The sequence below is a fragment of the Somniosus microcephalus genome, chromosome 30 (genome assembly GCF_052327205.1).
Source record: "Somniosus microcephalus isolate GS21.2 chromosome 30, FLI_Smic_1.0, whole genome shotgun sequence".
Taxonomy (NCBI): domain Eukaryota; kingdom Metazoa; phylum Chordata; class Chondrichthyes; order Squaliformes; family Somniosidae; genus Somniosus; species Somniosus microcephalus.
The window spans coordinates 36,534,945-36,549,238 of NC_141016.1; the positions used below are offsets into that span (position 1 = coordinate 36,534,945).

The 14,294-nt window shown below is 47.1% G+C and overlaps 1 protein-coding gene across 1 annotated transcript in view; it reads left to right on the forward strand.

Annotated features, from left to right (window-relative positions):
* The first annotated feature begins 7,308 nt into the window (after positions 1–7,308).
* LOC147098143 (scavenger receptor cysteine-rich domain-containing protein DMBT1-like) overlaps positions 7,309–14,294 on the forward strand; it is a 94,131-nt gene continuing 87,145 nt past the window's right edge. Inside the window, exon 1 of the mRNA XM_085970832.1 lies at positions 7,309–7,372. Coding sequence (XP_085826958.1) covers positions 7,309–7,372 — 64 coding nt within the window. The remainder of the gene's footprint in view (positions 7,373–14,294) is intronic.

Sequence of the window (14,294 nt, forward strand, 5' to 3'; positions counted from 1 at the left end):
AAGAGTAGCAAATGACGGGGTGTTTGACGGTTCTTCTTTTCCCAGAGAGTAGTAAGCCTGTAGAATACATTGCAACCTGGTGTTGTTGGGTGCTGATTCTTTGTATACTTCCAAGAAGGAGCTGTACCGTTTATTTACTGGGGTAGAGATCACATCATATAGAAGGCAAGCTTCTATATAGAGAGCATTTCATCAAATTAGGAGTTCGTTTGTACAAGATCGAAGCCTTTGGTATTACTGGTAAGATATTGAGCTGCAGTGAGAACTGGCTGGAAGGTCTTAGGCGGAAAGTAGTTAAGGATGGATTTGGATCTGTTTGGAGACCAGTCACCAGTGATGTCCCATTGGGATCAGTATTGGGATCTTTGCTCTTGACCATTTTTCTTATGGATCTAGATATAGGTGTTGGGGGCACGATCTGCAAGTTTGCAGATGGTACTAAGATTTTTGCGAGTGTCAGGACTGCCGATCATGCTCGATTGCTTCAGGCCGCTCTTGATGTTTTGGGGGTCTGGGCTTGTGATTGGCAAATGATATTTAAATTGGTTAAGTAGGACCAGGGGTCATAATTTTAAGTTGTAACTATTAAGTACAAGACCAGCACTAGCTGAGATGTCAGGGGGTGGGACATTTCCCAGAGAATAGTGGGGCTCTGGAACCATCTGCCGGCTCGAGCGGTGGATGTCGATTCGCTGACTTCCTTCAAGTGAGAGCTGGACCTGTTTCTGGCCGGGCTGGAGATCAGTTTGTAGAAAAGGTTGGTACTGTATAGAATTATCAGAGCCGGAGTGATCTCTTGGACTAGATTCGATTGCATAGGAGAGGAATTTCCGAGATTTTTACCCCCAAATTGGCCATGGTTTTCAGCTGGTTTTTCGCCTCTCCCAGGAAATCACATGATGACGGGTGCAGTGGAAAGTGTATTTACTGTGACAGACAAGTTATCACACTTGTGTGGGACATGCTGGATGGACCAGAGTGTATTTTCCTGTCTTTGTTTGTAAGTGTTTGTAGGTGTGGCGGGGTCCCAGAATCATCCCCTGCAGCACTTTTCCATTTGATCTCGTGCTCTGTTCCTATTTATTGCCCATCACCCGTTGCATTGAGCAGATGGTGGCGGGCCTTCTCCTTGACCCACTGCAGTCCTTGTGGTGATGGTGTTCTGGACCATTTATTGCCCATTCCCGAGCTGCCCTTAGAAGGTGGTGCTGGATCTTCTTCTTGATTCCTGCTGTCCTTATGGTAATGGTGTTACCATGATGCTGTTAGGTGGAGAATTCACGTGTTTTGTCCAAGTGATGATAAATGAACGGTGATATATGTGCACGCTAGAAAGCTTTGCCTATTTTTGTAGTTCCCATCTTCACTTAAAGTGGCACATTTCCCTCCCACCAGAGCAGCAAGGTGATTGACTCCTCCGAGATACACGAGACCGACTCCAAATATTTCCCACCTCCATCTTTCTGTGCGAGTGCTTCAAGTTACTGTGACAACTGGTTGTTGCCATCACTCGGAGCTCACACTCACAGTATTGTAAGTCTGTTTGATATCTACAGAACTCACCTCAGGGGTCCCAGTCTATCAGATCGGGGCAGGACCGGATACCCCTGTAGAAACCTGTGAGTGCGGGCAGAGTTATGACTGGCTTTCCCCTGTTTTAACTGATTTTCATCTTGTTGACAATACGGGTTGGGGAATTCTTTAGTTAAATGTACATTTCTGGTGAGTTGTTTCATTCCACGAGACATCCGGGGAGTGAATTATTTGCCAGTTTTAGACTCGTGGTACCTATATAGTAACACGTCCGATGTGTCCATTCATTGAACTGTATTAAATATTCAAGCTCTTTTCATTCTCCAGCTCTACATTCACTCTTGGAGAAATCAGAGTCACATTTAAATTGATTTAATGAGTTACAATGGACAGTTTCTGCAAACAGCCGTCTACCTTCGGATCCCCTCTTTGAATTGGATCATAACGAGTTACCCATTTACAGTGATACAGGCCTCACTCCCCTGATTGTGTTAGATTCGTTGGAGCTTTAATGTTTCATTGACCTATATACGCAGATAATAAATCAGCATAAACCGCTCCTGGATTCTTCTAATTCACTTCAAAACTACAGGGAGAATTGTTGCTCCTGTTGTACCTGAATTTACTGATAGGCTTGGACACAGTAAGAGTCTATTTATCCTGAGCTGTTGAATTTTTTGTTATAGATTTAGGAAAGTAAACACAGATTATGGTCATCTTGTACTCTGATGCAGACTTTGCGATAAGGGATAAGTTTATTTGCAGACACTAAGCTGTCATGTGTTTCCAGTGAATGAATGTCATTACCCAGATATGCTTCATCCTGATACGTTGACCCGCTTGATGATATGCAGCCTATGTTCAAACCCCCAGATGAAATGTCCAGCAGCAGTATGTCAATATTTCACGGGAGCATTCAACAAAACACGAGCACAGAAACCACCACAAAGCCAGGTGCTTCCTGTCAGTTCAGCAGAACAGCAAAACACAAAACGACTTCTTTGAGGCTCTGCAGACTGCGAGCAGCTTTTCACACAGTGGGGCTACGGAAGGTCATCCTAGGTTCCCAGCGATCACCGTACATAAAACACTTGCCTTTTTGTTTAAAAGGAACACATCACATCTGTCCCTGGTACAGTGCATCGATGGTGAAAATTCAGATCTTCTGATTACAAGTAAATATGTCTGTGGTCTCTGCTTCTCTCTGAGAGTCTCACTGAGTGGTTGAAACACATTTCCTCAAATATCTGGCAACTTCTCCCAAAAAGTTGCAAAGTCATGGACTGTGACTCTGAAGCAGTTCTGAGCGGCACGGCTCAGACACACTGTTGCTTTACAGTGGATCAATGCAGTAAAACTGTGAAAGCATCAATGATGGTCCCTGGACAGTGGGTGACTGTAGAATCACAACAGTCAGTGACAGTAGTCAGAGCAGAGTCAGCTCCAGTGCAAAACTGGGCCATAAACAAAGGGGTCGCTGTACATTGGGTAAATGCAGCAAAACTGGGCAATAAACAATGGAGGTCGCTGGATAGTGGGTAAATGTAGAATCACTGCAGTCAGTGATAATAGTCAGAGCAGGGTGAGCTCCAATACAAAACTGTTAGAAAATAAACAAAATTTTCAGGAAATAAAATATGTATGAGCAGGCAATGATAAGTACACAAATAAACAAATTATGTTTAAAATAATGTAACAAGAGCAAATCATCAGTGAAGATCAATGAACAATCATTTAGAACGGTGATCCTTGTGATGGGGCCGTGTTGCATAGAAACACTTTTTGGGCAGTATGTCTTCAGAGTGAACTGATTCAAACACTGGCTTTATACAAATTGAACATACAATGATAACAATTACAAAGAACTTCTTAGAATCTACAGCACAGCAAGAAGGCAGCTTGGCGCAACTGAACTATGGCGGTGTGGAAATTCCACACCGGCATCCTTCCACTCTAATGACCTCATCCCACCATGCCCCGTACCCGTCCATTAACTTCCCTCTCATTTAAGTATCAAGCCTCCCATTGAATGCATCAATGTTATCTACATCAAACACCCCATGTGGCGGAGTGGGCCTTTGGCATAGTGGTAGCATTCCCACCGCTGGGTCAGAAGGCGTAGGGTTTTGAACCCCACTCCAGACAGTCCTGGCAAGTGGAGTTGGAGCTCCGGCTCTAAATTCTGGGTTGACATCCAGCGGGATACTTGCGTCCGTGGGTGTGGGCCCCGCCCCACTCATATGGGTTTTGGGAGCCCCTAAAACCCTCCCGCCATAGGACTAACCACCCTAATGGCTGGTATGAAGATGGTTATGTTCACGGAAAGAGCATTAACTGCGGCAGAAATCCTTCCACCACTTCATACAGTTCCCCAAAGGGAACAGTGTGAAGACATGTATGACGACGACCCCATGTGGCAGCGAGTTCTACATTCTCACCACTGTCAGTGTGAACAATAAATCCACCTAACTGCTTTATCTGATCTGTTAGAGGCTATTTGATATTAATGCCTCCTTGTCATGAACCCAACCACAAGCAGCAACAGTTTCTCTTCATTCACCCAATCGGTCTACTTCATAATTTTGAAGATCTCTGAACTGCCTCCTCTTAGTCTTCTCTTTTCCAGAGAGCAGAGCCCTGGCCGGCCTAATCTTTCTGATAGTCGCATCTTCTCATTTCACGTAAAATTCTTGACACCATTATCTGCATTTTCTCTAGTCCTTCATTATCATTTTTATAATATGGTGACCAGAACTGCGCACATTGCTCCAAGTGGTCTAACCAAGGTTCTATCTAAATTTAAAATTACCTCCCTGCTTTTGTATTCTCTGCCTGTAGAAATGAACCCAGCACATTGGACTCTTTATGACCTTTATGTGTTGATAGATTTAGTGATTTGTGTATGTATATTCCCAGATCTCTTTAGTTCTCTACCCCATTTAGTTTCTTACCATCCAAGGAGTAAATGGCCTCCTCATTCCCCCAAACAATATAAACCACCTCAAAGTAAGTGAAGTTGGCGGGGATATAACAAAAGAGAAGATCTGTAATAGGGTGGAAGGCAGGAATGTTTAAATGAACAACAGATTCATTACCCGCAACCGCTGTCCGAAAAAATAGGTAACATAGAAGATAGGAGCAGGAGTAGGCCATTCGGCCCCATGAGCCTGTTCCGCCCTTTAAAGAGATCATGACTGATCATCCAAATTCAGTAACCTGTACCTGATTTCTCCCCCTAACCCTTGATCCTTTTAGCTTTAAGAAATGTATCTAACTCCATCTTTAATATATTTAATGAATTGGGCTCACCTGCCGTCTATGGTGGTAAATTCCATAGGTTCACCACTCTCTGGGTGAAGAAATTCCTCCTCATCGCAGTCTTAAATGGCGTACCCCTTATCATTAGACTGTGACCTTTGGTTCTGGACTCCCCCGCCATCGGGAACATCCTTCCTGAATCTAATCTGTCTAGTCCTGTTTGAATTTTATAATTTTCAATGAGATCCCCTGTCATTCTTCTAATCTCTAGTGAATATAAACCTAATCGACCCAATCTCTCTTCATATGTCATTCCTGCCATCCCAGGTATCAGTCTGGTGAATCTTCGCTGCACTTCCTCCATGGCAAGAGCATCCTTCCTCAGATAAGGCAACAATAACTGCTCACAATACTCAAGGTGTGGTCTCACCAAGGCCCTGTACAACTGCAGCAAGACATCCTTGCTCCTGTTCTCGAATCCTCTCGCTATGAAGGCCAACATACCATTTGCCTTCTTAACCGCCTGCTGCACCTGCATGCTTACCTTCAGTGACTGGTTCACAAGGACACCCATGTCTCAGTGTACTTCCCCCTTTCCCAACCTATTGCCATTCAGATAATAATCTGTCTTCCTGTTTTTGACACCAAAGTGGATAACCTCGCATTTATCCACATTAAACTGCATCTACCATGTACCTGCCCAATCAATCAACCTGTCCAAATCATACTGGAGTTTCTCTGCATCCTCTTCACAGCACACACACCCACCCAGCTTTGTGTCATCTGCAAACCTGGAGATATTACATCTAGTTCCCTCGTCTACGTCATTAATATATGTTGTGAGTAGCTGGGGTCCTAGCATCGATGCTGCAGTACCTCACTAGTCACTGCCTGCCACGCAGAAAAAGGCCCCTTTATTCCAAATTCTTTGCTTCCTCTCTGCCAAACTGTTCTCTATCCAATCTTTACCTTACCCCCAATCCTATGTGTTTTAAATTTGCATGCCATTTTCTTATGCGGGCACTTATCGAAAGCCTTCTGAAAGTCCAAATACACCACATCCACTCGTCTCACTTATCGATTTAACCAGTTACATTCACAGAAAGTTCCAGTAGATTAGTCAAGCGTGATTTACATTTTGTAAATCCATGTTGACTTTGTCCGATCCTGTCACTGTTTTCCAAGTGCTCTGCTATTACATCTTTTATAATGGACTCTAGCATTTTCCCAACTAACGATGTCAGGCTTACTGGAGCAGTGGTTATGCTCTGATACTGTTGAATTCGATGTTGAGTCTGGAACGTTGTCAATACCTCATCGAATGATCAGGTGCTGTTCCTCGAGCTTCCGTTTCATGAGAACAGTGTATAAGGTTACTGTCAGAGAGGTCAGAGTGGGAGTGGGATGAAGAATTAAAATGGCGTGTGATCAGAAGCTCATGGTCATGATTGCAGACAGAATGGAAGTGTTCAGCAAATCGATCACCCAATCTGTGTTTGGTCCCCCAAATGTAGAGGAGACTACATCGTGAGCAGTGAATGTAGTATACTAAATTGAAAGAATTGAAAATCACTGTTTCACGTGGAAGGAGGATTTTGGGCCCTGGATGTTAGGAAGGGAGGAGGTGAAAGAGTAGGGCCTAGAAATTCAGTATCACCACGTTTGGGGTGCTATAGTCGAGCGTGCGCTAAATTTAACGCCAGGTGCAAATTATCGCCATCTTCAGTGAAATTGACTTGCATCACCCCAAGAAGTTCTTGGTGCGATAAATCAGGTGCTGCATGACTATCCTAAGGTGTTATGCCGGAGAGGCAAGGCGCTACCGCCGAGGGCGGGCACAGCGCAGGTGCGGCCAGTTAGCGATTGAATGCAGACATGCTGGTGCCAGTCAGCTGTTAAAGGGTGAGGGTCGATTTGGCTTGCAGCCATGCCCTGCACATTGGAGCCCTGATTCTCGGTGTGGACTGACCTGCTGCGACATTGCTAGGACAACGAGCAAGCGCAGCTATTTAGTGAGGGGCCGCTGAAGGTTCTGGTTGGTGCAGTGGAGCGCAGGCACCAGATCCTCTTTCCGGACAGTGGCATGAGGCCGCTGCCCAACGAGTACTGACAAGCTTGGAGGGAGGTGGCACAGAGAGAGACCTCCAGCAGCATGGTGCCTAGGACCCCGACGCAATGCAGGAAGAACTTAAACGACCTCACTCGTGTTGTCAGGGTGAGTACCCTTTCCAGTATCCTCTTCATCCCTGCATGTGCACCTTACTTTATGGCCAATGGGTACTGAAAGCCCCAATGCCCAGCCCTCATCCAACACCTATAGGCCTGTCGTGAAACTCACATGCACATTCACGAATTCACACACTGGAAGGGCTATTCGACCATGGGATGCAGTGCAGCCAAGATCAGGGCTTCACACTGTAAGGGCTAGTCGACCATGGGAGGCAGAAGCAATGGAACAGGGAATGCCATCCTGAACTGAAAGACCTGAGCCATCTGGTGCAGCATGTTGTGCGTATTATGGCAGGCCGCCTGAGTGGCCCCGTCGCCACTGGAGATGCTGAGCCCGTTCTGGAAATCGATGGTAAGGTCATCACCTTTTTGTCCTCTCTCTTTCCACTTGTGCCTCACACCAGCATCCTTTGCCACTATCGAAACAATGCAGTGCATTGCAGCACTCATGCCTCCCTCGCTGCCGCCCTGTCCTCACGCTAAAGCAACTCTTGTACCGCCCTGCTTTCAGACACTGAATCGCCAGGTGAGGAGGCGGGCCATCAAGCTGCCACTGGGACTGATTCAGAAGGCGAGGAGGAGGAAGAGGAAGCCGGAACATCAGTGCCACCCTCAGCCGAGGCAGGTCATGGCCATAATGGGGATACGTCTTCCCTGAAGGGGAGCAGGGGGGAAGGGTCCGAGGAGGGTGAAGCTCCGGGGCCCAGCGGGCTGCAGCAACGTGGGGGAGGTGGCGGTAGGGAAGTTCGGCGGCCTTCTCCCTGGAGGGAGAGTGTGGCCTCCAGTCCTGCTACAGTGAGCACTGAGGAGGTGCGGCTCCTTGCTGAAATGGCCACCCAGGCTGAGCGCAGGCACACTGAGCTCTTGGCTGCAGTGACAAGGATGCCTGACTCCATAGAGTCACTGGCAAGGAGTGTACAGGACTTCGGGGCAGCTCAGGCAAGGAGTCTGCAGGAGTTTGGGACAGCACAGGCATGGAGTCTGCAGGGCTTTGGTGCAGCACAGACGGATTCCAGCCAATGCTTAGTCATGACATGCAGTCACTGGCTGGTCTGATGCAGTCCCAGATCAGGGCCACACGAGCACTAACTGCAGCCACTCTCGCTGGATTGGGCAGGATTCGCCGGGGCCCTCGCCGCACTGCAGCACGCCAGCAGTCTGTGCTTCAGCAGATTGCTGCGCATGCTTCAGTGCTGCCCCGTGCGAGTGCCAGTGTCTCGTCCGACCAGGGAGTGCCTGTGCTCTGTCAGGTTGGCAGCATTCCTGCTGGCAACATTGTCACTCCTCCACTGCAGTTGCCACCACCCGTAGGGCAGGCTGCTGCCACCCATGCAGAATTGGAGCAGTCAGCAACCGGGCCCTCCAGGCCCAGAGCTGGTCCAGGCCATCACCCAAGGGCATCTGCCGACTCACTATCTGACAAACAGCAGCCTTCCCCTAGCCTTGCTGCAGCCACTGGGGTCCCATTGCGAAGGAGCTGTAGGGTGGGAAGGGGCCAATCGTGCAAGCGAGGCAGATCACCCCCGCAGGAGAAAAAGTAGGAGGTGTGGCAATATTCGTTTTTTTTTACTGAAGGCCGAGGATCATGGTCATTTTTGGTTAACTCTTTTGTACTTTGTCTCCAGGTGGTGAGAGCCAGTTATGTGTCTGACTGTTTTTTTTGGGTTGTCTCTGTATTTGTTTATCATGCGGGAAGGGCACAGAGTTTGTTGAATAAATAATTGTCTTTATTCAGATTGTGCATGTTTGCTCTTTGAACTATTTGTTGCCTTGACTGACTCATGGTTTGCGGACCGGTTGCATTCTTGTTCTTTCAATGGCACAAGCCATTCCCTCAGAGGGGGCCCAGAACCGACTTGCAATGAGCCGCTGACAGACGGCCCTTGCACTTTGTGCCTCCCTCCCATCTTCGTGCTCCTCCTCCTCCTCCTTCTCCTCTGGTGGTGCCGCAATGTCTTCTGGCAGTGGCTGAGTCCTGAGGATTGCCAGGTTGTGCAGCAGGCAGCACACTACAACGAAATGGGAGACTCGCTCAGGTGAGTACTGAAGGGTTCCCCCAGAATGGTCCAGACAGTGGAACCGTTGCTTTAGCACGCCGATTCTGTGCTCAATGATGTTCCTGGTCGCTTGATGGCTGTCATTGTATCGTTCATCAGCGGGGGTGATGGGCGCACGGTACTGGGTCATCAGCCAGGTGCAGCAAGGATAGCCCTTGTCCCCGAGAAGCCAACCTCCTGGGTGAGCCGGGGCTTCGAAAAGGTCTGCCACAGAAGTCTGGTGCAGGATGAAGGCATCGTGGCTGCTGCCTGTAAAGCGGGCATTGACAGCTGGTATCAGCTGTCTGTGGTCACACACCAACTGCACCTTCAACGATTGGAACCCCTTCCAGTTGCAGTAATCCATGTTATTCTCTAGAGGCGTCCGGAAAGCCACATGCGTGCAGTCAATGGTGCACTGGACCATGGGGAAGCCCGCTATTGTTGCAAATCCCATTGCGCGCTCTTGCTGCTTGATCAGGGTGATGGGGAAGGAAATGTACTGTCGTCTCCTTTTGAAGAGGGCATTCATGACTTGGCGGATGCAGCAATGCACCGCAAACTGGGAGACATTGCCAATGTCCCCAGTAGCGGATTAGAAGGAGCTGGTGGCATAGAAGTTGAGAGCCACTTTCACCTTCACTGCCACCGACAGAGACGTCCTGCTCCTCAGCTGAGGCTGCAGATCTCTCTGAAGCAGGTGGCAGAGCTCAGTGTCCACCTCCCTTCTGAATTGAAGACTCCGAATACACTGCTCCTCAGACATGTTGAGGTATGAGAACTGCTGGTGGAATACCCTGGGAGGGTAAGGCCTCCTGTGCCAGCGCCTGTTGGCCCTCCTCCATCTGGCCATGATTGGCACTCTCTCTCGGTGTCTCTGAGCCCCCTCAATGCAATGGAGAAACACAACGTTTCCACCCATTGCAGCCCCTTTAATATGTGGCCACTCAAGGCTGTGGCACTGAAAAATCAATCCAACTTCAAAGTTCTGGCTGAAGGCAGAAGAAACTGTGCGAGCGCTGAGTCAATGCAGAAAGCTCCCTCCCTCTGTCTCTCTGCAAATCTCTCTCACTCTCACACAGAAGGAGTGGTCCAAAAATGGCTACCACAAAGAAGCCAGGAACAGCCCCTTTTAAATAGTGCCCCCCCCCCACAGCCCCACAGCGACTGGGTACCGTTCCAATCAACCAGTCGCTGGGAGCGCCAGGCGCAAAGTAGGGGCGCACCAGTGAATTTCCGGTTTTGGGCACACCAAGGGTGTTGCACGAAGAAATGACATCAGGATCTGCATGCGCAGCTGAGCGGGCATTGCAGTTTTGCACTGCCGCAAAATGTCCGCTCAATTTCGCGAGAGGCGCAGGTCACGCCGTGCCCTAGCTACTTTGCACCCTACTTATAGCTTCCTTAAGGCGCTAGCGGCTGGTGCTACCAACTGAATTCCTAAGACTAGGTATTGCATCTAGTGCGCTTGCTTGGGATGGTGCCTTGGGAAGTGCAGCCAGTGTTGTGGGTGAAGGAAGAGTGGACCAGGGTGTCATGGAGGGAACAGTCCTTTCGGAATGTTTAAATGGGAGTGGACAGGAAGATGAGTTTTCTGGTGCGATGTAATATTTAACTATTGTCGAAATTCAGCATCATTCCACCAAAATGAAAAATCAGAGCAGGTGTTCAACAGCAGACAAATGAGATAAGCCTCGAGAGACAACTGCAGAGATCGTTCATTGGACACTCGCTCTCTAAAAGGTGACCTGATTTGTGGATCGAACTTCTATTGGCAATCACTGTAAAAACAATGGAAAATTATCCAAGTATGGAGTGAACCGATGTGTTTAAAATTGTCTCTTGGGACACAATGGAATCAATGCAGAAAGAACTAAAGATAGCAAGGGACAGGGACTGAATCACTGTACTGAACCGTCACTCAAAATCTAAGAAGAACTAAACAAAAAAGGACATGAGCCGAATCACTGCACTGAATTGTCCCTCACGATTTAACAATAAGAACTAAATACCCATAGAGCAGGCACCCGCTATTCGAAGCACCAAAATAACACAAGAAATAGGAGCTGGAGAAGGCCATTTGGCCCTTCGAGCCTGCTCCACCATTCAACAAGATCATGGCTGATCTTCTTCCTCAACTCCACCTTCCCGCACTATCCCCATATCCCATAATTTGCTTAGTTCCCCCCAAAATAATTGACCTCTGTCTTGAATATACTCAACCTCTGAGCAGCCACAGTGCTCTGGGGTAGTGAATTCCAAAGATTCACAACCCTTTGAGTGAAGAAATTTCTCCTCATCTCAATCCTAAATGGTCGACCACTTATTTTGAGACTGTGACCCCGCCAGGGGAATCATTTTATCAGATTTACACCTGTCAAGCCGCTGAAGAATTTTATATGTTTCAATTAGATCACCTCTCATTCTGCTAAACTCTTGGGAATATAATCCTAGTCTACCCAATCTCTCCTCATAGGAATATCACATCATCCAAGGAACCAGTTTAGTGAACCTTCGTTGCACTCCCTCGAAGGCAAGTATGTCTTTCCTTAGGTAAGGAGACCAGAACTGTTCACAGTACTCCAGGTGTGGCCACACTAATGCCCTGTATAATTGTAGTAAGAATTATTTACTGTTATACATTAAGCCCTTTGTAACAAAAGCTAACATACTATTTGCTTTCCTAATTGTTTGCTGCAACTGCATGTCAACTTTCTGTTATTCATGTACAAGGACACCCAGGTCCCACTGAATGCAATAATGTCCCAGTCTCTCACCATTCAAAAAATATTCAGCTTTCTTTTCCTACCAAAGTGGACAACTTCACACTTCCCCTCATTGTATTCAATTTGCAATGTTCTTACCCGCTCAGCCAACCTGTCTATATCTCTCTGTACCCTCTTCACGTCCTCCTCACAGCTAACTTTCCCACTGAACATTGTATCAAACTTTGATACGTTATGCTCAGTCCCTTCATTTAAGTCATTACTATAGATTGTAAACAGCTGAGGCCCAGGCACTGATCCTGGTGGTACTTTGCTAGTTACAGCCTGCCAAACCGAAAAAGTCCCGTTTATTGCTACTCTCAGTTTCATGTCCATTAACCAATCCTCAATCCATGCCAATATACTACACCCTAGTCCATGAGTCCTATTTTTGTGTAATAACCTCTTGTCTGCCACCTTATCGATGGCTTTTTAAAATCAAATTACACAACATGCACTGGCTCTCCCTTATCCATCCGACCAGTTACTTCTTCAAGAACATGTAACAGATTGGTCAAGCACGAATTTCCTTACATAAAACAGTGCTGACTCAGCCTAAGCATATTTCGATGTTTTAATTGCCCTGTTACCACGTTCCTAATAATCGATCCTAGCAAAACTATACCTTCTGAACTTCAGATCACATTCAGACTGAAGGTCAACCCAATAGCTTGCTAAAGGTTCCCTGCTGGAGTGATTGGCCTCTCTGAAATGCAAATCAAACCATTTGAGTATCTCTGTAGAACTTTGCTGTGAATTCTCCATATTCCTCTGTTTCTTCTACTAAAGAGACTGATTTGAGATTGTGGAGAATCCAACGGAATTTATAATAATGAGGCACACAAATCCTAGTCCAAACACAACACTATCAATCCCCGCACAATTGATTATCTGAGGTCCTTTTGAACGGCCCCTTTAGATCACCGAGAGGAGAACAGAAACTTTAAGTAGATATTTCAGCTGGTTATCGCTGTCATTTTCTAACATGATATAAAGGCCACTGTACAATAGGTCTGAATGGTTCAGGTCAGCTTTTGTCTGTGTTTTTAATGGCTTGTTTAACATTCAGTTAAAGACCTTGCAGTCTGTGACTGTCAGTAAACGCTGTAAACCACACGCTCTCTCAGGTAATACACTGATTTTAATCAGGATATAAAAAGAGAAAAAGGGAAACACACTAGGTTTAAACTGTAAAATATTACAGTGCTCAGACATAATGGAAGAACTGTCTTCGAGACTATTGAGTTGTCTACATTTAATATGATATTTACATCCAGGATTAAAAGGATGATAAAAACAGAAAATGCCGGAAGTACTCAGCAGGTCAGGCAGCAGCTGTGGAATGACAAACAGAGTTAACGTTTCAGGTCGGCGCCCTCCGCCACTTTTCCTGGCAGGATACATCTCCTTTTCATCATGGACATCCAGTCGCTCTACACCTCCATCCCCCACCAGGATGGCCTAAGGATCCTCTGCTCCTTCCTTGAGCGGAGACCCAAGCAATCCCCATCCACCACCACCCTTAACTTGCACAAATTCTCCTTTGACTCCACTCTCTTCCTGCAAATAAAAGGTGTTCCTAATGGAAACCGTATCGGTCCTAGCTATGCCTGCCTTTTCGTGGGATACATGGAACATTCGTTGTTCAGGTCTAGTCAGAACCCGTCCCTCACCTCTATTTCCAGGACATTGGTGACAGTATTGGTGCCACTTCCTGCTCTGCACCGGACTGCAAAATACCATCATCCTTGCTTCCAATTTCCACCTCTCCCTCGCCTTCATATGCTTCATCTCCGATCCTTCCCTTCCCTTCCTCGACCTCTCCATTTCCATTTCTGGGGATATGCTGTTTTACAATATCATAGATAAGCAAACTGAGTCCCACACCCACCTTAATTTCACTTCCTCCCATCCCGCTTCCTGCAAGGACTATATTCCATTCTCCCAGTTTCTCCATCTCTGTCGCATCTATTCTGAAGATGGCACCTTCCATACCATTGTTTCTGATGTGTCTTCCCTTTTTCTCAACCGATGATTCCCCTCCAACGTGGTTGTCAAGACCCTCGACCGTGTCCATCCCATTAATTGCACTTGTGATCTCACCACTTACCCTACCTCCCAGAGCCATGATAGGGTTCCCCTTGTCTTCATCTTCCATCCCACTGGCCTCCACATGCAACGGATCATCCTCTGCCATTTCCGCCATCTCCAGCGTGATGCGACCACCAAACAGATCTTCCCCTCTCCTCCCATTTCATCATTACAAAGGGACTGTTCCCTCCACGACACCCTGGTTCACTCTTAAATCACCTACAACATTCTCTCCCCATCCCACGGCACATTCCCGTGCAAACACAGGACATGAAACACCTGCCCTTTTACCTCCTCCACTCCTACCATCCAGGGTCACAAATACACCTTTCAGGTTAAACAGATATTTATAGAATCATTGAATAGTACAGCACTGAAGGCG